This window comes from Bubalus kerabau, chromosome 23 (assembly GCF_029407905.1).
Source record: "Bubalus kerabau isolate K-KA32 ecotype Philippines breed swamp buffalo chromosome 23, PCC_UOA_SB_1v2, whole genome shotgun sequence".
Taxonomy (NCBI): Eukaryota; Metazoa; Chordata; class Mammalia; order Artiodactyla; family Bovidae; genus Bubalus; species Bubalus kerabau.
The window spans coordinates 41749209-41775471 of record NC_073646.1 but is presented as its reverse complement, the minus strand read 5'-3'; the positions used below and the strand labels follow the sequence as shown (position 1 = coordinate 41775471).

At 66.5% G+C, this 26263-nt stretch overlaps 1 protein-coding gene across 2 annotated transcripts; it reads right to left on the bottom strand.

The window, feature by feature from the left end:
* Positions 1-25773, bottom strand: TTYH3 (tweety family member 3). Of its 2 annotated transcripts, XM_055562077.1 has the most exons (15): positions 25400-25773; positions 11537-11706; positions 11273-11384; positions 10912-11132; positions 10519-10614; positions 10289-10361; positions 9929-10004; positions 8876-8931; positions 8141-8233; positions 7421-7513; positions 6320-6456; positions 5739-5912; positions 5233-5308; positions 4481-4581; positions 1-3070 (listed from the first exon to the last, which is right to left on the bottom strand). In XM_055562077.1, the coding sequence occupies exons 1-14, from the start codon at positions 25520-25522 to the stop codon at positions 4513-4515; spliced, it is 1569 nt and encodes a 522-aa protein (XP_055418052.1). In that variant the 5' UTR covers positions 25523-25773; the 3' UTR covers positions 1-3070; positions 4481-4512. The 2 variants fall into 2 exon arrangements, with proteins under 2 accessions (XP_055418052.1, XP_055418051.1); XM_055562076.1 differs by lacking the exon at positions 4481-4581 and having other exon boundaries at positions 25400-25772.
* Between the last annotated feature and the right edge of the window lie 490 nt (positions 25774-26263).

Below are 26263 nucleotides of genomic sequence, written 5' to 3'. Positions count from 1 at the left end.
CCAGGGTCCCCCAGGCGCTAGTGGCTCCCGCACGTGGCCGCCCGGCCACAAACCTGGGAGGGTGCCAAAACAACCCAGGAATAAGAGGCCTGTTTTTTAAAATTTGTTTATTTTAAAACATGAAACCCAAGCTGAATAGAAACCACAGAAATTACATTGACGAGTTTTAGTATTTGCCAAGAAAAATAAAACCCCCAGCGAAATAAAAATCAAACCCCAAACCCAGTTTTACAAAAAAAAAAAAAAAAAGCTAAAAAAAAAAAAAAAAAACCACACACACACCCAGAAACACAGCGACAGCACATACAGCCATGGCCCTATGGAAGTTTGGAGAATGCCAAGCGGTTCAGGCCTCGATCCCCGCTCAGAATGCTAAATCGATCTTGGGTGGTGGGGGCGGGGGCCGTGGAGGGGGAGTCTTAACAAAATAACTTGGAGAGATATATGTAACAAATATAAAGTGGTGTGGCACACAACCATTATGGTTTAAAAAAAAAATCCCGCACAAGAGGCCCCGGTCCCTGCTCGTCCCCCTTTGGGGACCATCACCCACGCACCCGCTCCCCGGCTGGGCAGGGGTCCTGGGACGGGGAGGGATTGGCGCTTGGACTGGGATTGCATAGTGAGATGGGGTGGACATGGAGGGGACATCCGATCAGACCAGCGGACCTCAGGACCGGGAACGTGCGCCTGCCCGCGGAGCCCCATCGGGGAGGGACCGGCCTGGAAGCCCTCCTACCCGCGGAGCCCCCGGGGCCCTCGCCTTCTCATCCACGCGGTCGGGGACCACCGCCCGAGAAGCAGAAGGGCCTGCGAGGGGGTGAGGACCGCAGGTGCGGGATGTGGAGGCCCTGGGCCCGGACTGGTTAGAAGGGCCTGAAAACTTAGAGCAAGAAGAAAACCAAGGGCGGGAGGCGCCCCCCACCCGCTCAGGACCGAGGCTTGGTCTTGCTGCCCTTTCGACGTCCGCGTATTCCTTTATGCACCCTTGGTGACTAGGAGGAGCTGGGCGGGGACGCGGTAGGGCGGGCACGCGCACGCGCACTCGCAGAGCTACTCCCGCAGGTCCGCCACCGGCTCTCAAGCTTCTACATTCACATTTCGGTGGCCTCGCGGCCTTTGTGCTTCTGAGCCGCGCCCGGGGCAGCACAGTTGGCGCTCCCTCGGGCCGAGGCAGAGGCAGGGAGGCTCCACCTGGGCAGGGGCGCCCAGAGAAAAACTGGGCAGTTGGGCTGTGGCTCTGGCCTGTGGGGGGCCCAGGACAGGGCACCGGAAGCCCCTCGGTGAGGTTTGGCCATGCGCCAGGGCTCAGATGCGCGGCTGGGGGCCCGCAGGCACACCTGGGGGCACCTCTGTTTGCCCACTCACTGTCCCCCTCTCCCGGGCAGCCTCTCCCCTGTGGTTAGAGGGCCAGGGGCCACTGCGGTCTAGCCTGGGCCCACCCATCCTTTTGGTCCCAGACACCAGCACACAGAAGAGACCCTGGAGAGAGGGGAGGCAGCTTCTCTGCGGGCCACCTTAGGGAAGGGGCGCTGCCCTGCCGCTCCAGGGGGAGCCCCCCACAATGTCTGTAAACTGCCGGGCTCGCGGGCCCCGGCCTGTGCCCCCGAGGGGCGGCCCCATGGCTCTCTGCTGCCTCTGGAGGGACACAGGCCAGAGCCGCACCTGGCCGCTCAGTGGCCGGCTGGCTGGGTGGGGCAGGCATCTCCCCGCCTTGACCTGGGGACGGCCCCACCCTCTGCGGAAGGAAAACACAGCACTGTATACGAAGCCAAAAGCACCTTAGGAAGCCTTGCTCCCACTTCACAGGTAGGAGCCCGAGGCCACAGGGGCCTCGGTCCTACAGCCGAAGGGACATTCATTCCTGAGGACACGGTCCCTCGGGGGCAACACCTGCCCAGGGAGGGGTCTCCAGGCCCTTGGGCTGCCTCTTGGTCTTGACCCCCCCCAGCAGCGCCCCGAGAAGAAATGCCTTCTCCACCCCAAAACCCAGCCGGCTCTTTGGGGCTTCATCTCCGGCCTGGACTTGGCCTCATGCTCGTGGACCGTGGAGTGCCCAGGGCGATCTCTCTCTCTCGGAGGCTGGAGTGAGGTTAGTGGTTAGTCCAAAGAGGGGTGGCGGGGGCCAAGGGCACCGTCACAGCCGGCTCGGGTGCAGCTCCTAGGCCAGCCTGTCCCGGATGCAAAGGGAACCTGGAAGGGGTGGCAGCCGGCCTGCAGCCCCGCCCGCCCTAGAGATGACAGATGTGGTTAGTGCAAAGAGCGAACTGGGCAGAGCTGCCGAGTTTCCGGGGGTGGGGGTGGGTGGGAGGGGGTTTGGCACCAGGAGGGCGGCAGGTACTAGGTGAGCAGCCTGGGCTCGGCAGGCACCTGTCTCCTGCCACCACGGATGGCTGGATGCCACAGGCGGGGGCTGCTGCAGGGAGAGAGCGGTGCAGGGAGGGAAGCAGAGAACGGGGTACCCCCTGGGAGGCTTCTGGCAACTGAGGTGGAGGAGCCTGGGGTGGGGGGCGAGAGAAGGAAGGACAGACGCTGCAGGTGTGCAAGGGCGCCACGGGGGACTCTGCACGCGGGAGACAAGCAGGCAGGCGCACACGCCATCGCTCGAGATGCCCGGCACCAAGGGGGGCACCGTGCCTGGCAGCCTGTGGAAGGAGAGGGGGCAGACGCGGCCCAGCTGTGTGGGGGGGCGGGCACCAGCAGGGCGGAGGCGCGTGGGGGCCCGGGCAGCACGAGCAGCACCCCCCGGTGTCCAGGCTTGTGACGGAGAAGAGGATGCGGGCCCAGAGCCCCCGCGTTGCCCCAGGAGGCAGGCCAGGTGTCTGTCTCCGCACCCCTACAGGAAGGGAGGGCAGGGCCGAGTGGCGGCAGAAGCACCCATGGCGGGCCCGGCGTACGCGGGGAGGGTCCGGCAGGTGGCCACGGGTGCAAGCAGGGAGGCTGGCGCGGGAAGGAGCGGGGCGATTGGCACGTGGGGCGGGTGGCGGCTGGGCGTCTAGTGCCCACTGCTGCTGGACTCGGGGCGAGGCTGGCTCGTGGCGAGGTACTTGGCTCTCATGCTGGAAGTGTACTGGAGGAAGAGAAGGGGAGGCCGCCGGTCAGCGAGCGCTGGGTGCGGCTGGGCAGGGCCTTATGTGCTGGGCTGGCCGGCTGGCGCAGAGGCAGAGCGGACAGCCCCAGGGGATGCGGCTCTTGGGAGCCCGCTGGTCCAGGCATGGTAGGCATCTGGAGCCCCATTCCCCAGGCCCAGGAGGAAGACCAGCCCCTCTCCCAGCGAGGGGAGCCCATCAGCTCCTGACTCCCATCTCAGGCATGGTGCTGGAGCGTGGAGGTGCCCCCTGCACCCTGCACGCCCAGGACCTGAAGGCCCCATAGCGCAGCTGGGCAGCTGGGAGGAGCATGTCGGCAAAGGCGGGGCCAGGCTGTGTCCAGGGGAGGGTGGTACAGTCCCCAAGGACCCAGACCACCAGGGTCAGGGTCACAGGAGAGAGGCAGCCCCGCAGCCGCTCTGCCCTGGCCCCCAGCGAAGGACCCGGAAAGCCACAAAGGCCCCCTGGGGCCCGGTGACACTGCCACCCACTCGGGTGGGAACCAGACTGTGGGATCCTGGCGGGCCACGCGCAGACGGAGGCCGCTGGGGGTGGGCACAGCCCGCCCATCTTGGCCACTCATGTCCAACCTGAAGTGTGACGGGCTCGCTTGCTACACACACATATGCACACGTGTGCTCAGAATGAACACATGTGGAAGAGACGTGTGCTCAGAGCAGGCGGTGTACAAAGGGCCACACGCCCATTGCGGGGACAAAAGCCAAGGTGTGTGCCTAGGCTGCCAGCGGGGGGGAGCCGGCCCCATGGCCACGCACCCCACGAGCCCCAGGTGCCCACCGTGCGGGCATCAGGATGGACCCTGCCCCCTGGGCCTGGGGAGCCCTCCCAGGACTCCTGGTGGGTGGCCACGGAGGCGAGCTGGAGGAGGAAGGAGCAGCGGGCACTGGGAGCCGTGTCATCATTCCAGGGACATGCAACGGGGGTCGGGGGGCAGCTCAGAGCATGGGAGGAGCTGTGGCGGGCGCCAGCGCTGGGCGAGTGTGGCTGCGGGCACGCGCGGTTCTGCACGCGCGCAGTGACACCTCGAGGGCCGGGTCTGCTGCCCCACCTAGGGCTCCAGTGCTCGGCCTCCCAAGCCCAGGCACCCAGCGCCGGCGAGCACATGCTCCTGGGCCCGGGGAGACGGTCTCCTCACGGGGGACGGGATGGGCGGCGGCCACCTGCAGCCGGACCAGGCGTGAAGAGGGGCTCTGCAGGGGGCTCGCTGCCCCTGGAGTGAGGGTGATGGCCCAGGGCCAGGGTCCCTGAGGCCCACATGCCTGAGCTGGCCCTGGGGCCTGCCGGAGCGGGTGGCAGTGAGCAGTGGGCATGAGGTGCAGAGATGTGGGCGGGCAGGCGGCGCGGGGCAGGGGGCCCAGCTGGGTCAGTACCTGTCACTCTGAGGACACGGCCACCACAGCCTTCAGGCACTGTTCAGGGGCTTAAACTGCCAGCCCGTGTGGCCGCCAGAGTCCAGGGCGGCCAGATAGCGCTAGGAGGGTGCGGGGCAGGAGGAGTGCAGGAAAGAGAGAGAGAGAGGGCAGCCTCAACGCCAGGCGAGGACCGGCCCGAGGCGGGCCACCAGGAGCCCACGCAGCCTGGGGCCAGGGCAGGCCCAAGGTCAGTGCCGTGACGTGGGGCCCAGTGGGGCCACTGCACCAGCGGGCGTGTGTGTCTGAAGCCAGATGGCCCTTAGGTTCTCCAGCCTGTTCCTGAAGGCCTGCCACCTCCAGGAAGCGCTCCAGGACCCCTGGCCTTGTAAGGTGCTTTCTTTGGCACCAAACCATCCTAACCCCTTTTTCACATCTCATTCCCAAGACCAGAAGCGAAGCTAGAAGAGCCCAAGACCAGGCCCATCTGGAAGAGCCTGGGGAGTGACCTGGGTCGAGTTCAGGAAGCTGAGAAAGCAGAACCGGGCTCAGGTAGGCGGAGGTGCCCCGGCCTCCTGGAAGAGCTCGCGCGCACAGGCCAGTGGCCCACCCGAGGGCCCCGGCTGGGGCTCCCCCTGCAGCCCCGCACAGAAGGCTCAGGGCAGCCTGCGGGGCCCATGCCGCCCAGGAAGCCACCGCGGGCATGAAGTGGCGGGGCGGAGCCTCCACCCTGGCCTCGGACCCCCCACTCCAGCTTCTGCCCTGAGACTTACTGAAGGCGGCGGGGACTCGCGCCCAATGAGGGGGGTGTTCTCACAACGAGGGTTCTGGAAATTGGCATTCTGGCTCCTGAGATGAGGAGAGAGCCCTGGGTCAGTGGGCTCACCTGGGAACCAGGCAGACCCCATCCCACAGATGGCCCGCTAGTGAGTGCCTGGGGTCCGGAGCCCAGCACACAGAGAGGGGCTGCGAGCACGCCCACGGCCGCCCCTGCCCACCCCAGCCCAGCCGGAGCCTCGCCCACCCGCCCCAGCCCACCACGTGGCCAGGCCTGGGGCCCTTGGCCACAGGATCCCACGTGCTGACCACAGACTCTCCGTCTGACAGTGGTCCCTGTGGCCTCCACCCAGGGATGTGGCAGCAGCAAGCACTCAGAGCCCGGGAGCTCCGCCCCGTGTGCAGGGCCCTCTCTGCCCTGGCTCCGCCCCTCACTCAGGCACCCCAGGGCAGCGACCCCACCCCGAGCCGCCTACCCAGTGCCCGCGCGCGCCCGACTCACATATACTCGGTGACTGGGGCGTTGCTGACGGTGTGGGCCGCGGCTGGGATGCTGGCCTCGCTGCCGTAGCTGCTCCCGCAGCTGTACAGGCTGGGCATGTGGACGCGATAGAGACTGTCGTGCGCCTGCCGCGGCCCTGGGGCGGCCTCCTCCTCCCCGTCCTCGTCGGGGCCTCTGCGGGGAGGGACACCGGTGCAGGATCAGGCCTGATGCTGACGCAGGGCCACAGGCCAGAGGCCAGCTCTGGGGCAGACGTGCCTGCTTGCAGTCCTGGGTCCCCGGGGCTGTGGGTAAGGCTCCCGGGGACACAGGGATGCTGCCTGCCTACTAAAAGGCGGGGCCGGGGCTGTCCGGGGGAGCACAGGGGCCGATGCCTGCGGACAGCCCCAGCCTGCAGGACAGGGCTCAGGCGGGAAACCTGCCCCCACTGGCTGCTCACTCGCCCGTCTCCCGGGCTGGGGGCCCCTCTAGGCCGGTTGTGAAGAGGAAGTGCCCACCTCAGACCCACCGGCCTAGCGGTGGCTGCAGAGCCCCGGGGGCATCAAGGGGCGGGACTCCCAGGCGGGCCCAGGCGCACTCACCTCTTTTGCTGCCAGGTGTGCGGGACACTGCAGACGACGGAGCTGAACATGAGGGCCGTGACGAAGGAGAAGAGGGCCAGGTAGATGAGACCCTCGACGCCGTCGTAGCAGAAGCCCGTGAGGGCCTGCACGTAGTCCTGGGGCCGGGCGGGGGAGAGAGAGTGGGAGACGCACAGGGTGAGATGGAGCGCGTGAGCCATGCCAGACCCAAGGCGGGCAGAGGCCCCGTGACCTGCCCCGCCCCCGCTGCCCCCTCCCGCCCCTCCCCCAGCCACTCTCCCACCTCCAGCCCCTCCCCCAGCCGCTCCCCCTCCTCTGCCCCTCCCCCAGCCGCTCCCCCTCCTCCCCCTTCTCCCACCCCTCCCCCAGCCGCTCCCCCTCCTCACCCAGCTGCCCCCCTCCTCCTGTTCCTCCCCTAGCTGCTCCCCCTCCTCCCCAGCTGCCCCCTCCTCCTGCCCCTCCCCAGCCACTCCCCCTCCTCCCCTAGCTGCTCCCCCTTCTCCCACCCCTCCCCCAGCCGCTCCTCCTCCTCCCCCAGCTGCCCTCCTCCTCCTGCCCCTCCCCTAACTGCTCCCCCTCCTCCCCAGCTGCCCCCTCCTCCTGCCCCTCCCCAGCCACTCCCCCTCCTCCCCTAGCTGCTCCCCCTTCTCCCACCCCTCCCCCAGCCGCTCCTCCTCCTCCCCCAGCTGCCCTCCTCCTCCTGCCCCTCCCCTAGCTGCTCCCCCTCCTCCCCAGCTGCCCCCTCCTCCTGCCCCTCCCCTAGCTGCTCCCCCTCCTCCTGCCCCTCCCCTAGCTGCTCCCCCTCCTCCCCCAGCTGCCCCCCTCTTCCCACCCCTCCCCCTCCTCCCCCAGCTGCCCCCCTCCTCCTGCCCCTCCCCTAGCTGCTCCCCCTCCTCCCCAGCTGCCCCCTCCTCATGCCCCTCCCCCAGCCACTCCCCCTCCTCCCCTAGCTACTTCCCCTTCTCCCATCCTTCCCCCTCCTCCCCCAGCTGCCCCCCTCCTCCCACGCCTCCCCCTCCTCCTGCCCCTCCCCTAGCTGCTCCCCCTCCTCTCCCAGCTGCTCCCCACACGGGCCCAACGACAGCTCTGGGAGGCTCTCACCAGGTGCAGGCTGCGGCAGTCCACCAGGGCAGTGAGGTGCTGCAGATTCACCTCCGTGCCGTTCAGCACCTCCTGAACACGAAGCAGGGGGTCCTGTGGGGTGGGCCCCACGCGAGGTCAGCACAGCGCTCAGGAAAGGGTGGCAAGCCAGCCAAGGCGTCCCTCCACCCCTCACCTGCCAGCCAGAACCCCCCCCTTGACTGCCCGCCAGCCTTGGCACAGGCCCTGAGGACCCTGGGCTTTGAGAAAAGGTGACCCCCAAATCTGTGCCCTGGCCTTGGGGGGGCGGCTGAAGGCGTGAGGACAGCGGGGAGCGTGGGGCCCACAGTGCCTGTGCACACGCCACCGCTGCGGGCCTGCACTGTAACGGGAGCAACAGCAAACACGCATGCGTCTCCCGACATGGACCTTAAGGCTGTTTTAAGGAACAGTTCAAGACAATGAAAATTTTCACAGTATCTTAAAGGAAAACATTATCCAGAATACTCTGAGCAGTATGACCCTGGTGCTATAGTGTGTGTGTGTGCGTGTGTGTGTGTGTGTGTGCATCACTGAACCTACCCAGGTCCTTGGGGGCATGAAGGGAAGGATGGAAGGAGGGGAGGACCAGATCCCCGGCAGGGTCCCTCAGGAAGCACCTGAGCAGTGACTGCACCTGCTTCCCTCTCAAGGTGACGGGAGGGAGCTCGCGGGCTCCAGGGCTGGCCCCCAGCCCCTCACCTTGGTGGCAGGATACTCCCACGAGACAGTCTTCAGGAGCTCAGCCACCACGTCCTGCATCTCCACCAGCGCCTTGTGGCTGCCCGACAGCTTCTGCTCCACAGAGAGGCTGCTGAGTCCCGTGCGGGTGGGGCGGCCCGTCTCCCTCCCCGAGGTCCCCAAGCCCCCCGCGGGGCAGGCTGGCTCCAGTGCCAGCAGCTCCCGCAGCCCCAGGGCCGTCCAGCCCGTGGGGCCCTGAGGTCCTGAGGTGGGACGGCTGTGCCCAGCAGTCTGCTCTGTGGGACACCTTTCCTCGGCCCCCAGGATGAGCACGCAGAGACTACAGACCAAGGAAAGTACAGCATCTTTAAAGTAGACACACAGTCTGGAGGACCCAGAGGGCCACACGGGGACGTGGGGTGACGGGCAGTGGGCTATGTGGTTTCCCTTCAAATTCCACATCGGCCCAGACAGTTACTCCACATGGTGGGCACAGGACCCTTCCGCCATGGGACACCCCCAGGCTCCTGCTTTGCCCGGGAGGCATCCGGCTCTGTCGTAAAGGGCAGCCCGGGAGATGCAAGGCGCCCAGGGACTTGGAGGCATTAAGCAGGCCACCCTGAAAGGCTTGTGCTGAGGGCACCAGGGTGGGGACCCCAGGGGCCCTGACGAGGTGGGGGGCCTCGCGGTTGGTGGGCGTCTGGGGGTGGGGGCCAGGGCACCAGATGCTCTGCAGAGGCAGGGCTGAGCTCTCACCTGCTGGAAGGGGTTGGCGGCGTGAGGCGAGCAGGCCAGGTAGTACTGCAGGATGTCTGCGGAGAGAGGTGAAGGCGGCCCAGTGACTCCGGCTGTCCGCATGCGCTGTGTGCGTCTACACGCCCATCTGTGTACACGTGTGTGTGTGTGTGTCCACGTCTCATGTATGCTGAATGTACGTGTGCTTGCTTGTATCTATCTTTACATGTATGCGTGTATCCGTATGCACGTGCCTGTGTGTGCATGTCTGAGTGTAGGTATACCTATACTCAGATGCTTCTGTCTGTACACACAGATGTCGACGTGTGCACGACTGTATACATGTATTGCACATACTTGTGCACATATCTGTGTCTGTGTGAGCGTGCAGCTGTGAGGGGGAAGTAGTCTCCAGGGAGCCTGGGGCCAGGGCCCAGACCCTTCTGCCCTGAGCCGTATTCCTGCAACGGGCACAGTTCCCTTGGAGGGCTGCCTCATCCCTCCCCTCCCTGGGAGCAGCAGACAGGCCATGGTGGGAGGTGGGGGGCAAGGAGTCAGAGGTCAGCTGGGCAGGCATCTGCTCACAGACCAGTTGGGCAGAACAGTTCTTAGGCCAGAATGTCACCCCAAAGAGGGTGCAGGTGGCCTGCCTGCTCATCCTCATTAAAACAGGTGTCCATCATGTCCAACACTCAAAGATGGGGATTCACGCACAATTCTGATTTTGCAAACCTAGGGGTGCTGAGCCCAGCCAGAGCTGAAGGAGAAAATATGTAGCCCAACCGCTTAACCCTGGCCCCGCCCGGCCCTGTGCCCTCTGGCCCCTCTGGGGGGCTTTCTGGGGTCCAGCGCAGGGTGGGGACTGGGAGCAAGGCCTAGCAGAGCCCAGGGCAGCCTCTCCACGCCGCATCTGTACTCGGCCCTGAGGTCTGGGCTCCTATGGAGCTGATGTTGGAAAACAGAAACGAGCGCCCACTTGGCGTGAGCCGCCTGTCCAGGGAGCTGGCATGCGGCCTATGGCTCGCGGGCAGGAGCAGGCACTCATGAGTGGTTGGGACTCGACCGCAGACTCACCCCCGCTCAGCACGGAGTGCTCCTCCACCATCCGGGTCACGTAGGTGTCGGGGTCCACACAGAAGTCACTGGAGCCCTGGGGTGGGGGCAGGCAAGGAGGATGGGATACCAAGCTGGGTCCCTGAGCCCTCAGCTCTCAGGGGTGGAGCCTGGCCCCCCAGCATCTGCGTGTGGCTCAGGAAGGTGGTGCGGCTCTCTGGGGCTGGGGGTGGGGACTGACTCGCTGTGTGTGTGTGACTGGTCCCCTGCCTCTCAGGATCTTGGTGTCCCGCGAAGGAGAGCAGGGAGGTGTATGCGGCATCCCCACCCCGTCCCCATGCTCCGCCAGCAGACAGGCACCCCCGCCCCTCCGTCACCTACCACAGACACAGCCAGCTCCAGGCCCAGGGCGCCCCAGCTGATGATCAGGGCCAGCACCCCCAGCAGGCAGACCCTTGGGGCAGAGAGAGTCGGTTGGCACTCTCCAGGCTGGGGTGAGGGCTGCGCCCCGCACCAGGCTGGACCCGAAGACGAGGGAGGGCGGGTCAGGGCTGACTTGGGGGATGGGAGCTACAGGTGCCTCAGCCCCCTGCCTCAGGGCCCTGACTCACCCTACCAGGATCCCCTTGGAGCTGCGGATGAGGCCGACCAGCACCAGCAGGCAGATGGCCACGTCAAGCAGCAGCAGGCCCAGGTAGCCCAGCCACCTGCAAGGACACGGCACGCCTGGGCTGGGCACGGGGCCAGTCCCAGGGTAGGAGCAAGGGGTGCTGGGCAGAGCTGGGCAAACAGTCTGGGGCCCAGAGGAGCGTCCACGGGCAGTTCTGCGTACGGAGATTGGCCTCTGACCTTGTAACAGACGTCCCCATGGGGGACTCCTGCCGGTGACCACCAGTGGCCCTAGCCCCTCCCCCAACAAGACCTCAGGCACTGGGAGCTGGAAGCCGACAGGCCCAGAGAGAGGAGCGGGGACCAGCGAGGGCAGGCAGGAGAGGGGGACGCACCTGTACCAGTCATAGAGATCCACCTGCTCAGCCAGCGCCTCCAGGGACACGGCTGGGTTCCTCCAGAAAGGGATGGCCGCCGTGTAGCCCAACAGTGTCTGCAGCAGGCCCTGCAGCCGCTGGACCGCCCGCAGGGGCTCTGGCCGTGCGGCCAGCTGCCGCTCCAGGCTCTGAAGGCTGGGCTCCGCCGTGCGGTTCAGGGCGGCTGCGGTGTCCCACACCTGCTCCAGGTTGGAGGAGGCAATAAGCCGGGGCTCCCGCACGCTCTGGCACACGCCCACGTCTCGGTCTCACACACATGCACATACACGGGTGTAGGAGCAGGAAGAGGCCGCCCCCACCGACCCATGCGGCCACTCACGCGGTCCTGGACCCCTGCCACCGTACGGTTGGCGTGGCGGAGCGAGTAGGTGGCCCGATGGATGCCGTCACTGGTCTCCCCGTTGCCATAGAACCCCACGGCGATACCGGCGCTGGGACAGGACGGGGCCGCGTGAGGTAGCGGGCCTGGGGTCCCCCCACGGGACTCGGCCTGTCCCGCCCCTTCCAGCCTGGCCCCGCCCACGCCACGCCTCTTCCAGTCGGACCACGCCCCCGATGGCCCCGCCGCGCCCCGCGCGCTCACCTGCAGACCAGCGTGGCGATGATGACGCACCAGGCGGTGCAGCAGCAGTCTGCGTCCAGGTGCTCCTCGCTCTTGCGCCGCCGGCAGCACAGCCAGAAGGAGTAGAAGAGCAGGAAGAGGAGGTCCAGGGCGAGGCAGGCCAGCGCCGCGGCCCCCAGCAGCAGCAGCGCCTGAGGATGGTGGGGAAGCAGTGTTGGAGCAGGGGGTCCCAGGCTGACTCTGCACCCAACCCCAGGAGCGGCCAATCCCACCGGTGCCCCCGGCCCAGGGGCCACGGGTCCCCAGCACCTGAGTGATGTGCCTGTGCTCACCCAGACCTGGGACCCCAGACCCAACGACTTCGTTCCTAGACATCTGGGCACTGTCAAAGCCCCACTTGAGCAGGGGCCAGGTGGGCAAGACCATGGGATCACCCCTCCTAACCCCTCCCAGGCCTTCTCTGGACACCCCTTGGCTGCCCTTGCTGCAGAGACAACCAGCCATTAGGGGGACCTGGAAACACCTTTCTCACATCTTAACTCTCAGCGGTGTGGCCGAAAGCCTGGGCAGCCATTGTGGGGTGGAATGCCCCAGGCCTACCCACCCCTGCAAGGCCCCCTTGGGACCAGAAGCTCAGCCACAGAGGCACTGGGACTGCTGGATCACAGCCCTGGTGCACAGGGACTGTCTCCCAGGAGATGGTTGCCAGGCAGCAGATGGAGGATGGCACTCCCTACCCTCCCAGGAGCCAGCTGGCCCCAAAGGCCTCCTGCCCAGCCCAGCACCCCGGCTGACCCTCATACCCAGGGCAGGGCTCTCCCCTGCACCCCCAGCCGTGGTCCCTGGGGGCTGCTGTGCTGTTTGGGGGCCTCTGTCCTCCCTATGAAGTACAGGATGGGCACCTTCTTGGGAGAGGCCAGGGCACCAGTGAGGCTGCAGCATGGTGGGTGGGCCTGACAGGACCTGACCACCTGCTCATTGGCTAGGCGGCGCAGGGAGCAGCCCATGTGCTGGCTGCTGGCTCCAGGGGGGCCGCCACTCATCACGGTCCCGGGGGCTCACGTTAGAGGGACTCTGAGGCCAGGCAGGTAGGGGTGTTCAAGATCACACGGGGACACCAGCCAGGCCACAGCAGGGAGCCTCTGGTGGCCATCAGGGGCCTGCCAGAGAGACAGGTGCCAGTCATGGGGGTGAGTGCTCATCTTAAGGTGCCTAGCATCGGCTGCAACCCCCACCCCGCCCAACGCTGCCCACAGCAAACTAAAGGGTGCTTGGAAAAGCAGTCTCGTGGGTGGGCTCTGCCCGCACATGCACAAACTGGGCACCAGGCACAGGGGCTGCGGATCCTGCAGGCCCCCTCCTCACCGGTCAGATGGGTCACTGCCTCCATCCTGCCTGCAGGCTCCTCCCCTAAATCCTCAAGCAGAACCCACCGGCAGTGAGCTCCCGACCCCACGCCTTGCCTGCCTCGGCTCCCAGGATTCTGCAGGCCCCGATGACCAGCCCCAACTCAGCCCTGCGTTGGCAGCAGCTACCACCCCCTCCTCCCCCAGCAGGAGGCTACCCTCTGGTCCCCAGCAGTCCTCTGGCCAGCTTTCTGCTCCACCGACCTCGTACCTCCTCCTCTCCTACCTGACCCCACCCCACCCCCAATAAGCACATCTACACACGTCCTCTCGAGGAAATCCTTCCGGGGGTGAGGAAGCCAGGGATCAGGGGTGCAGGGCAAGGGGCGCCCAAGCTGGGGCCCTGAGACCACCCAGCCTGGCAGCGAGCGAAGCCAGTGTCTACAGGGTCATCAGGACTCATCAAAGAGCTCGCAGGCCTCCACCACAGCTCAGGCGGAGCCAGGACCACCCACTCCCGTCCATCCTGTGATAAGCGTGACTGGCCAAGCAAGACCCCAGTACCTGGGATGAGGCTGGGCTGGGGCTAGGGTGAGGGGGCACCACTCCTGTGGGAAACGTGGTAGGTGCCAGGGCCTGGTGGGCCACCAGCAGACACAGCCCCTGTCCGCGGGGCTGCCAGGCTGGTGGAGGAAGCAGGCGCTGAGGCCTGCAGGGTGTGAGCCGGGGGCTATGGAAAACCCAGGAAGCAGGCCCAGCGGGAGCAGCAGCCCAGGTCTGCACGGACGCAGCCCAGTCCAGCGGGCCAGGGAAGCATGCTACGGGCAGAGGCCGCCACAGCTGACCGCTCAGAGGGCGCTGTGCCAGGCCCGGGCGCTCAGGAAGCGCTCCGGGATCTCCTAGGCTTTGATTTGTCTTTTTTTTGTTGTTACTGGTTTTCTTTTTTTCCTTTTTTTGGTTTTCCTTTTTAAACCACGAACCATACTACCTTTATAATTACAACACAAACCCAGAAACGTGTTAGTAGCTCTTTTCAGCCAGGCGTGGGAGGCGCCTGGCCCGCACCCAGCTCCGCCGCGTGAGTCCCAGCGTGCCTCCCTCCCGCAGGCCTGCTTCCCCTCCTGGGGACCGACTTGCCCGCGCCCTCCCTGGCCGCCACGTGGCCGCGGGAGCCGGGCGGTGTGCGGTGGAGCTGCAGTGCCCAGGAGCAGAGGTCAAGGGGAGGGACGCCTTGGGAGTCGCCACCAGGAGACCGAGGACTGCCTGCTGCTGGATGGGGTCGAGCGGGGGGCGGGGGAGCTCCTGCCCAGGCCAGCGAGCGGCTGGGTCCGAGGGGCCCCGAATATTGGGGTCAGACGCTGCCCCGCCTGGTGCCAGGAGCTGACCTAGTCAATGCCCCCATGCCTCAGTTTCCCTGTGAGTAAAACAGGGGCAGGGCAGCACCGAGGAGGGCGTGAGCTCACAGGTGTAAAGGCTGAGAGCAGCACCTCCATCGGGGAGCCCCCCGGGGTGCCGCTCCCACGCCAACTCTGCCTGGGAGGCTGGGTCCCCACTGCCAGAGAGGAGTCCAGGCCGCTCACGGACAAGATGAGTGTGTGCCTGCTCATGCCCACACATGCACGTTTATGCCCGTCCATGGCCACACAGGTGCACACGCTTCCTTGTGCCCACACACACACACTCACACCCACACGCATGCATGTGAAGGCATTGTCCTGAGCCCCAGCGGTGGCAGGCGCAGCACCCCGCGCTGGAAGCTCGGTGAGCGTGGACGGGCCCGGACGCTTGTCACAGGCACAGCCCTGCCGTGGGCCCTGCAAGCCACAGCCCTGCCGTGGGCCCTGCAAGCCACAGCCCTGGGGGAGCAGCCGCTTCCCGCCCCCGCCCAGCCCCACCTCACAGAGTGGAGCCTACCTCCAGCGCCGGGAAGGCCTGGTCCGGGGCCGTGAGGGTGAGCGCCTGTCCTGGGGCTCAGAGAGGGACAGCTGGGGAGGAGGGTGACTTCCAGAGGCTTCCCTGGGGACAGCAGAGACCCCAGGGGCCAAAGTCTCCCCCTCAGCCCAACGCAAGGAAGCCAACCCCTGCCCTCCTGTCCGTCTGCCCAGCTCCAGAAGGCCCTTCCTGGGTGAGGGCGCTCCACCACTTCTGCGCTGGGCCTGTCTGCCCGCAGCCCCCCTCCCCCCACCACCCACCCCCGATGGGTGCTGGAAAGGCCTCGCTAAGCTCATCAATCTGGCTGGGGCGTTGCTCCCTCTGGGCCTGAGGCCTGGCCTACAGTGAACACTCAGAAACACGAGGCCCCTGCCCCCCAACCAAAGCTTGGACAGGACAGTTTCCCCTTGGATGGGGCTCGCCTTAAACCATGATCCCCGCCCCCGGGCTGCTGGTGGGGCCCTGTGCGGCCCCAAGAGGTAGGCTGCAGGGGCCGAGGCCAGGACAGCCCCCCTCAGTCCCCACAAGGAGGTGACAGCATCCTCCAGTTGACAAGGGGTGGGGCCGGCCCTTGGGGCTCAGGGTCCCAGCCCCCTGACTCAAACAAGCCGGGCCCACGTGGGTGCAAGGGCCAGGGCAGGGCGGGGGCGCCTGGCCCCGGGAAGCAGCCTCCTCCAGCCCAGGGGCCCAGCTTGCCCTCTGCTCTCATCCTGAGGCCAGATTCCCAGAGAACAGCCTTCCGCTGGCACTCCCGCGGGTGCCCCTCCCCTCCAAACCGCTCGGGGTCCCGGCTGAATGGGAAATGTTTGGTCAGCATCTGGGCTCTGACCAAATGGAATTTTCCATCTGTGATGGAAGTGACGTCAGCACGTGGCCAGGCACTAGGGCTCCTGTCCTGACCGCGGGCCACAGGGCTGGCGTCAGCGCCTGGAGTGTCGCAGGCTCGCTGCGAGGCCTCGGCTGGACACACATGCACCCACCCCTCCGGGCCCTGCAGCTGCCGTTTCTCAGCCCTGGACCACCTGGCCCCTCCCAAGGCCCTGCAGCCCCTACCATGGGGCGTGTCCACCAAGGAGGCCTGGGCCTGGCCCTGTGCCCACATGTCCCATGGGCTGGGGGCCCCCAAGCCCCCACCCGCTCTGGAGATGCCCGATGAACTGATGCTTGGGGTCTGAACTCACTCCGTCCAGGGCGGGCCCAGGCCCATGTCTGAGGCCTACTGGGCGAACCAATGAGGCCTCTACCTCCAACAAGTCCTCCCAGCGCAGCAAGGGGAGCAGGGCCAGGGGCCCCAGGGAGCGATGGGCTGTGTGTGCAGGTGGGTGGTCCCAGCAGGGTGCGGGGAGCCCCAGCTCAGCCTCAGGCCGGCTGGCTGCAAGGGGGGTACCCTGGCCAGGCCTGTGAGGGGAGGGCCACGCCGTGCCACCAGATGTTAGTAACAGAAGCCCCTGGCATGGTGCTCAGCTCCACTGCAGACGGAGAGCACGAGGCTGCGGGCCTGTCCTGTCCACTGCCCGGCGCTGGCCTGCTCCTTCGGCACAGCCTGGACACAGGCTCACAGCGCCGGCCCACCTGCACTGAGGTGCCCTAGGCCAGCAGGCTGGGAGGGCCAGTGCGCCACCCTGGGGCAGCCCTTCCGTGTGCCACCAGACAAGGCAGGTCCAGCTGGGCGTCCTGGCAGCACGTGGTCTGGAGGCCCGCGAGGCGGTGCGCCCCAGTCGGTGAGCTCGGTGGAACCGCGGACAAACTGCCAGCGAAACACCCGGTCCTCCCACCACACAGCCACTGTGCCACTCGGCAGCTGACCCTGAGAGCTGGCTGGCCCGCTCAGCCCTCTGCAGGCTGCCACGGCCCGCGGCCAGGCTGGGAGACCCTCCCGGGAGTTCTGATGGGAAGTGGGGGCCTGCAGCGCCCCACCAGCAGGCCCTGAGGCTGCGTCCCTGTCACCCTGCAGTCCCAGCTCCTGCCCCTTGGCCGGCCTCCTCGGGGAGACAGTGAGCACCCCGGGGAGGGCACGGCAAGGGAGACTTGCGGCCAGCAGTCCAGGGGAGACCGGGTGGGCTCTGGACGTCCTCCAGGTCACGTGGCTAGTGGGTGGGGCAGGATCTCAGCCTGGGGGTATCACTGCAGCCTGAGGCCTCACCGCTGCTGGGTCTGGATCTCTCCCTGGGCTGGAGCCCCCGAGAAGGCCACAGCCAGCCGGCCTGCCTCCCACCATGCAGGCCCTGCCCCCCCTCATGCCAACACTCTGGGAGGTAACATGGCCAGGTGGTAAAGGGCAAGGCTCCCAAGAGGAGGCAAGTCCAAATTCCACCAGGGGCCTGTGAGCTCACGTGTCCATGCGCTGGCCACACCTGCCTCCCTGGGGCAGGGAGGCCGGACTCAGCACACACGGGGCCCTTGGCCCAGAGCCGGTCCCCAGACACGAGCACACAAAGTGCCCAGCACCGGGCCTGGCCCTGGGGGCATGGGACCCCCAGACACAGCTTCTGCTGGGCTGGGCAGGCGTCTGCCCGGATCTCCGCAGTGCAGGAAGGGCTGAGGCTGTGGGAGCCAGACAGAGCAGGGGAGGGGCACAGAGGCTTCAGGGGGCGCGTCCCCTCAATCGCCATCGTGGGGGTGGCGGGTGCCAGCAGGGCATGGTGAGGCGTGAGCACTCCCAGAAAGGGACAGTGAGTGAGGGCCAACCAAGGTCCAAGCTGCAAACCCGCACCCAGGAGGGCCCCTGGCAGCTGTGACCAGGCGGGGGGTCAGGCTGAGCCTGACCCCCGACAGCGGAGCGAGGGCTCTGCGGGACAAGGTCGGGGCATGTGGGCGGAGTGGGGGGAGCCAAGGGACTCTCCAGTGCCTCCAGGGTCATCCTCCCTGGCTCTGGGACTGCCAAAGGCCCTTCTCCAGAGGAAGAGGCCAGGTAGGGGCGTCCAGGAGGCTGGCCGGTCCTCACACCCAGGCGCCATCTGGGAACCCATCGAAGTCCTGGCTGGAGCCCTGGCCTGGGGAGGAAGGGGAGGGGGTCTCCTGCTGGGAAGGCCCCAGGCCACCTGGCACTGCCCACTCCCCCAGGGTCTGGGCCTGAGTGCCCTGGCAGCCCAGCTGTACCCATGGCCTTGTGGGTCCCCAGACCACCCGGGGCAGAGGTGGCCCATCCTCTAGGCCAGGGGCCTGGGGCCAGTAGGACCCCCAGGGCCCCCCGCACTGACATAACGGAGGCAGGCCCGGAGCCAGCCCAGGCCTCCTGGGGAAAGTTCTGGAAAAGGCCCCCCTCACCTCCTGGGCCGGGCTGGGTGGGAGCTGAGCTGCCTGTGCGGCAACCCCACCCCCAGCACACTCGCTGTGGCTCCCACACGCTGGCCAGAAATTAAAAACAGATTTTCCACCAGACCAGGCTTGGGTTTCACAAATTCCAGGATGGTGAGCTCGTGGCCGTGCCGGGAGCGCGGGAGGGGCCCAGCTTTCGGCCGAGCCCCCCGACCCGGTCCGAGGTCCAGGCTGCCAGCGGCACCTCCCCTCCTCACTCACCGCACGGCCGGCGCCTGGGGACCGGCAGGAAAGAGGTCCGGTGGGGTAGGGCTTGGGCTGAAGCCGCGGAGAGACGCCCAGCCCAGGACCCCTCCTGCGCCCCCCAGGCCTGGAGCCACGTGCACGGAGGCCGAGACCCCGCCCTCGCCCCGCCTGCTCGCGGAGGCGACACCGAAGAACCTGGCGGCGCTGCTGCCCTCGGAGCCGCGAGCGCGTCTATTTCCGTCCTGGCGCCCTAACGCGTCTCCCGACCCAGAGACTCCGCGCTCTCGGCCAGCCGGCCTGCGGGCGCCGGCCTCAGACGCGGCCAGGAGCTGCCGGACGGGCGGGCGCACCAGCGGGGCCAGACCGGAGCCCTCGCGGCCCTGGGCGCCCCGCCCCACCCCGGGCCCGCGTCAGCCCCTAGGGGTGCCCGCGGTGGTCAGGACCCAGGTCAGGGCTAGCGCAGCCAGAGCAGGGGAGCCTGAGGGTGGCACCGCGGCTGGCACTCAGAGGCAGACAGAAGGGGTCACGCGGGCTTTGGGCAGCCTGGCCTCACCCCGCGCCCTCAGCCCACATGGGGGACATACCCAGCCACAAGGGGGGGCCTGTGGAAAAAACCAAGCCCCGTGAGGCATCTGCCCTCCGGAGCCCACCGGCCCCAGTGAGGGGACCCAGGAAGGGCTGGGGCACATGGGTGGGCACGCAGAGCCCAGGCCTCGAGTAGGGAGGGTGCGATGGGGCGGGGGTGGGGGGCCACGAGGGCCCCACCCAGCCCATCTGCTCACTCAGGCCTGGCCCAGGGGGTCACTCCACCCTCCCCTTGCCCTGTTCCCTGAGGCACACCTCACATCGGGCGCCTGCCCGGCTCTGGGCAAGGACTAGAGCAGCCTCATGGGCAGCTGGCACCAGACGTAGGCCCGGTCCTGCCTCGGACTCTGGGCTGGAGGCCTGGGGGCCCGCTGCAGCCTTCGCAGCTGTGTCCACAGCACGAGGGACACCCACTGCCTCGGCAGACGTCCACTGCCTGGGCCCTCGGGAGTCCTGCTGGGCAGGCTGCAGATGCAGTTCTGGGGGACGTGTGCCATCCCCGTCTGCAGCAGGGACCCCAGGGCAGGCCAGGGCCCTTGGTTCGGGGGTGTCCTCCAGCAGTGAGGGGCTCCCCACGCTGGGCACCGGTGCCTGAGCGTCATCTGAGCCTCACTGCGCGGAGCGGGAGCCCTGCTGTGTCTGTCCTCACCCCCCAGCACCCAGGGAAGCCCCTGAGGGCCATGGGTGCGTCCCCGCACAGCACAGGGCTGGGGCGGGCTCCCTGCAAACCCGGGAGATGGCATGAGCGCAGCTGGGCTCTTCCAGGGTCCTGCTGTTCCCACCCCTGCCCTTGGTCACGTGCCCCCAATTCCTCGGGGGCCACATGGGGTGCTTTCCACATCTGTCACCCAGTCCCTGGGCTGCAGATTCGGTTCCTCTTCCCCAGCCAAGGGCTCGGCAGAGCTCCTGTGGCCAGTGGGGGTCTGGTCCTATCCGCCCGAGTCCTCCTGAACTGGAGTCAGTGGAGGGAGCCAGGGAGCCACCCGACCAGCCTCGGACCCACACACGGGGCTGTGTCCGCAGGCAGGGGAGTGCCGGGCTGGAGCCGGAGGCTGCCTGTGGATTCCTGCTTCTGATGCTGGCTGGCCAGAGGCCTCAGTTTCGCTTCTGCAGGGGTAATGGGGTCCACCCCCAGGGAGGCCGTGTGGCTTCCCAGAAACGTGCTTACAACACACAGCCTGAGCCTCTCAGGGTCACGGACAACTGACCAGAGCCTGACCCAGTGCCCCTGGTCAGAGCCAAGACGGCTGCCCGCCCTCCCTCCACGTCCCCGAGGCCAAGCAGCACAGTGCTGGGGACAGAACCAGGAGCCCCGAAAAGTCCCAAGATGGGGCCTGGCGGTGCAGACCCTAAACCAGGAGCCCCGAAAAGCCCCAAGATGGGGCCTGGTGGTGCAGACCCTAACCCTGACCCACACAACACCAGGCCCCTCAGCAGGCACAGATCTGGGCAGAGGCAGCCGCCCCTCCCAGCATCATGACCCTGGCCAAGAGGCACACAGCCAGAGGCGGTTTCACCCGGCAGGGGCTTCCTGACCCCACCCCCCATGCATAGGCCCTGCACCCCCAAAGCCCGGCGCACAGATGCTGTCCACACAGGGGGTACTCAGCTTCCACACCCGCCTTGGCGCTATTCCTTTGGGGATGTTTCCGGCACTTGCAGCCTCAGAATCCTGACCTGAGAGGTCATGGCATGCTGGGCAAGCTAAGAACCCAGGACCAAGGATGTGGTCCCCAGGCTCGATGTTTAAAAGCAGGTGACAGCTTCTAGTCTCAGGCGGCACCCTCCCCGGGTTTAAGGCAGGGACAGACTCCAGCTGTAGGGACGTCTTCCCTGTCTCCATGCTCTTTCCTACTCTCCAAATATTCCACGAAGGTGTCTTGCTTTCATAAACTAGAAGAGAGGCGAGAGACGCAGGTTGTAACCAAAGCAAATTTCCTTCTGAATGTGGGGACGATGCAGAGAGGGCCAGCCTCACCCGCGGGCACACGCAGACCCAGCCTGAGTCAGGAATGAAGCCAAGGTGCTGTAGTCTATGCGAGGAGACCACCAGCCCCAGTGGGGCCCCCAAGTGGCCCTCCAGGCTGGGCTCACCATCCCCACCCCCCACCACCCTGGGCACAGAGAACTCCCAGCTCAGGGGCAGCACTTTCAGACCTAAGGGACTCCCTTGTTCCGGGCCGAGGCCCAGGCTTCTCTCTGCTTTGGGGCCTTTGTGTGTGCCTAGAACACTCCTCCCCAAGGTCTCAGCCACCTCAGGCTTATCTTCAGGGTCTCAACAGGAACATCCAGGCACTCAGGGCTTTAATAGGTAAACGGGCCCCACACACTGGGCTGGCCTGGAAGGTGAGCTGGTGTGCCCACTGCATACCACACTCCAGGTGAGTCCTCACCCTCTGGGCATTCCAGGAGAGGGAGTTCCTCCTACAGGAAGCCTTCCCTGACTGCCGGGCTTCTGTGGGCCTAGTCGACCTGATCACAGCCCCACCACACCAGGCTGCAGGCTTCTCTAGCTCACAGGTTCGAGCCTCTCCTGAACTAGCAGAGGCAGTGAGCGAGAATGAGAAGGACAGAGGGCAGAGAGTGGGTTTGAACTCTACCTCAGGACACAGCGGGTGTGGGAGGCTTGGGAGGGAGGGGTTGGGAAGGGCTGGTAGAAGTTAAGGGGGCAGTTCCCCCCAACTGGAACCAGAAAGAAAGAAAGTGAAGTCGCTCAGTCGTGTCCGACTCTACGACCCCATGGACTGTAGCCTCCCAGGCTCTTCCATCCATGGGATTCTCTAGGCAAGAGTACTAGAGTGGGTTGCCATTTCCTTCTCCAGGGCATCTTCCCAACCCAGGGACTGCACTGGGTCTCCCACATTGTAGGCAGACACTTTACTGTCTGAGCCACCAAGGGGAGCCCAGAGAGGTGGTTAAAGCCACCCAAATGGGTCCACCTTCACACAGGTGGGAAGCTACAGAGCTGGGGGCCAGGCCTGGCGCCCCCAGCCAGGCACCCCCACTCTAGTCTGCAGAGAAGGCAGGCTCTGAGGCCAGCCCTACCCCCACCCCAGCCTGCAGCCCTGGCCTTCACTGTGGACTCCAGATCGGCCTCAGGCCACTCCAGGTCACGGGCTGTGCAACCACCAGGAGGCCTCCTCCCTACTCCGGGTGGAGTCCTCCCCCTGCACCCCACCACCAGCTGCCCCGGGGTTTGGGGAGTCCTGGCACCCTGGCAATAGCCCAGCCCCTGGGGAGTCAGACCAGCAGCCAGGCAGGTGGGGGCTGTGGGGTGGAGCAGCACAGAGCAGACCCTGGAGTCCCTTCCGCCCACTCCCAGCGCCTGCCAGCCCACCCGTCCCAACAGTCCCCAGAGAACCCACCCTCCTGCAATCTGTACACTCAGCAAACATCATGAGCCCCCAAGAGGCAGATGGATGGGCCACGGAGTCCCTCCTCTCCGGGAGCTCAAGACCCTCAGTCTCCAAAGTAACTGCAAGATTTTAGGGTGCAAAATCCGATCTGATTCTGGCTCCTCGAGGGGCAGGAACAAGAGGCCTGAGGCAGGATTCTGGTCTACCGCCCACTTACCACTCACAAGAGCTGACTCATCAGAAAAGACCCTGATGCTGGGAAAGGCTGAGGGCAGGGAGAGAAGGGGCAGAGGACGAGATGGTTGGGTGGCATCACTGACTCACTGGACATGAGTGTGAGCAAACTCCGGGAGACGGGGAAGGACGGGGAAGCCTGGCGTGCTGCAGTCCATGGGGTCCAAAGAGTCAGGCACGGCTGAGCGACTGGACAACAACCCGCTCGCCGTGTGATTCTGGGCCAATCTCCTCTTTAAGTCTCAATTTGCTAATCTGCACAATGGAAACAGTTATGCTCACCTTCCAGGCTTGTATGAGAAAAGGTTACTGAGAGCCCCAGTGAGCACCCCCACACAGGGTTTGGCCCTGGGGTTTCCAGTGGGTTTCACCGGGCTCCTGGCAGTGGATGGCTGGCAGAGGAAACAGCAGAGCACAAAGGCTGGTCTCCCCAGGCCACACCACCCCCGCTCCTGCCTCAGGCCCCACCCTCCCCCTGGATGGCCTCAGAAGCAGAGGCCCCTCACTGCACAGCAAGAAGAGGACGCCAGGCCCCTGTAGCCCAGGTGGGCGCCAGGCACAGATGGGCCCCCAGACTAAGTGGGGCGCCCCAAGTCAGGAAGACAAGGGGTTCCCCGTCCGCCAGCGGGACGAGGGCAGCTGTCCCCGCACAGCTAGGAGTGCTCCACCAGGGGAGGCAGGGGGAGGCCCCAGGCGGCGGCCCTCAGCAGACCATTGCCCACCTGCCCAGAAGAGGAGCTCCGTGGGCAGCACAGCCGGCACAGAGCGGGAGCGCGGGGCCCTCACATCCCTCCCAACCCTGCAAAGGAGGCGCCCCTGCCCAGATCTCAGGATGGCACAGGAGGGCAGGGGCAGGCCGCACGCCCAGGCCCAGCTCGCTCCACAGCCCTGAGCCGGCGGTGGAGGTGGCGGGGGATGGAGACAGGCTGGTTTCCACACCGTGAATTATTCAGTGGTTAATTCTGCTCCTCGCAGAGGAGGCAGGAGAGAGAGTGAGTCAGAGCCCTCCCACAGCGGGGCAGGAACAGCGCTCTCGGAGGAGGCTGGGGCACCAGCCGTGGTCCTCTCAGGGGCAAAGGGCCCTGCAGGAGGCCAGGCTCAGTGGGGGTCAGGGGGGCCCGGCCACCACATGGACGCCTCCACTGGCCAGAGCCATCGGCCTCTTGCTCACTTCCCACTGCAGGTCCAGGCAACTCAGGGGGCACTCCTAGGAGGGATGGCGGCCAGGTCAGCCGGGGTTGGCAGCATGTGCAGGCGGCAGCCCACGGGCCAGCGGGGAAGCTGTGTGGGTCACAGACACCCCGGGTGCCCCTGGAGCTTCAGGACTGACGAACGGCAGAGAACTTCCTAAAGTAAGGTGCACCATCCTGCTCGGTGGCAGCAGAGCCTCGGGGACAGGTGTGGCAAAGTCACCCCAGGGGCAGCTCCGGGGGTGCGCAGGAGTGGCGTCACCCCACGCTGGTCAGCCCCACTGGGCTGGCCTTCTACAACATGGGCGTCCAGTTTTGTAAGAATCCTGCTGCCTTGGACATGCCTAGGCCAATCCCTCGCCCCTTTCTAATCTGCTTAGAAACAGATCAGCAGAGCTGGGGAGCCAAGCACCAGGTAAGCGCTGTGTGTGGGGCGGCAGGCTCCCTGCAGAGCTGGGGTGCTTCGGGTTCTCCTCCTCTGGGCAAGGGAGGCTGTGAAGACAGAGCTCTGAACGGGGGTGACTCGAGCCTCGGATGCTGGATGCCTGGGCCGTCTTGCGAGCAAAGCCGTTCCCCACCACTCACCCTAGGGCTCTGCATTCATCACCAAAGAGGAACTCAGACATGCTCTGGGTGACCAGGCACCCCAGTCACTGGGCCTGTGGAATCCGGATCCCCAGGCAGGAAGGAAGTGTCCATAGCCTGGTGCCCTGGCCCGCACTCAATGGCACTGGCATAGTGGTGGGGGTGGCAGTGGGGCTTGGCACAACCCCAGACCTAGGGCTCCACTGGTAGAGCCTGGTTCCTCAGGGAGAGGGCTGCAAAGGGTCTGTGCCCACCCCCACCCCACAAGCTCTGCCCAGACTCAGCCCCTTTCCAGCCTCCCAGACTGAGGCCCATCTTTTGTCCCTGTGGCCAGGCCTCCCTCCGTCCCTCCCTCAGGGCTACAGGCAGTTGGATCTCCGGGCAGGCACTGTGTGTACACTCCATAGCTTGGTCCAGGCAGGGGGTCATTACCAGCCAGGGAGGACTGGCATCCACGCAGACCACTCATCCACTGAAATCTTGGCAGTGAGTGGCATTTCCCGGCTGGGGCTAAGGGGGCCAGGACTCCCCTCCTGGCTGCACCACTGCTCTCAGGCATGGACATGGTTTCAGAGCCCTGGGTCCTCTGGGTCGGGGGGCTCTGCGGGCAACACCCACCAACTGCCCCTGCTCAGGGGCCTGGGCAGACACTGACAGCTGGCAGAGGGGTCTCCATGGAGGGGAGGGAGGCAGCTCCTCCTACCCCAGCAAGGAAGGAGGGTCTTAGCGACTCCAGAGAAGGCTAGAATCGGGAGGAGGGCTGTGGACCCTCCATGCGGGCTGGGGGGGGGGGGTCCCCTTAGATTCTACAGCAGGGGAACCCCGTGACCAGGAGGAGACTCTCCAGAAGAACGGGGTGCTGTGCCCCACAAGGAGGTGTGGGCCATAATCCTGGATGCGGGGTCGGGGGGAGCCTTTAGACCCTAAAGGAGGAGGGGACCATGACCCTCGGGAGGAAGAGGGCCCAGGGTCCGCGGAGGAGGAGGGGGCCGTGACCGCCGGTAGGTGACAGGAAGACTTTAGACCTTGCAGAAAGCGAGGGCCGTGACCCTGGGAAGGGGGATCGTGACCCGCGGGGAGGGGGGCCGGGACCCTCGGAATGGAGGGGCCGTGACCCGGGACCGGACCCGCGACCCAGGGAGCCCGCGTCACCTGCTGGTAGTCGCTGTCCTCGGGCCGGAACTGACTGCTGGTAGCCTCCCAGTGCAGGTCGAAGTGGGGCAGCCGGTGCAGAAGGCTCACCCACCAGGGCGCCGCGTAGCTGACCCCGGCCATGGCGGGCCGGCCGCGGGGGCGCGCGGCCGTCGCGTTTCCCTGGCTGGCCTGGGGAACGGCGATCAGGGGCCCGCCGACCCCGGCCTGGCCGCCCGCATCGCCCGCGCGCTCCTGGGCCCGGCCCGGCCCGGCTCGGCCCGGCTCGGCCCGGCTCGGCTGCGCTCGGCTCCGCTCGGCCGCCCGCGCCCGCCGCCTCTTTGTTCGCCGCCGCGGCCGCCGCCGCCGCCGCCGCCTCCGCGCGCCCCCGCCCACCGCCCGCCCGGGCCCGCCCCCGCACCGCCATTGGCCCGTCGCCCGCCGGCCACGCCTCTCGCTCGCCCCGCTGCGCGCCCCGCCCCCGGGCTGCCATTGGCGGTCTGGGCGAGGCCCCGCCCACTAGGGGCCTCCCTTCCGACCGGCAGCAGGGCCCCGGACGTGGAAGGCGGTCTGGACACGCAATCCCGGCCGCGGTCCCTCCGTCAGTCGCACGTGGAGCGGCGCCTCGCCCGGGCGCGCGCCCGTTGGTGGGACCAGTGCACGTTTACACGCCGGCTGCGACGCCAGGCGGGGGGCCCAGGGCCCTGTCTGCGTGGTTTGGTGACCTGCAGCCGAGTGATCTTGGGCAAGTCACTTAACCTCTTTGTCCATCAGTGTCTGTAAATAGGGAATACGATAACTGTAAAAGGCTCAGAGCATCAGAGTGTGATCCAGTCGGAGTAAGTGGCCGCGTGAAGGGAGCGGCTAAATTCAGTCCCTACTGGG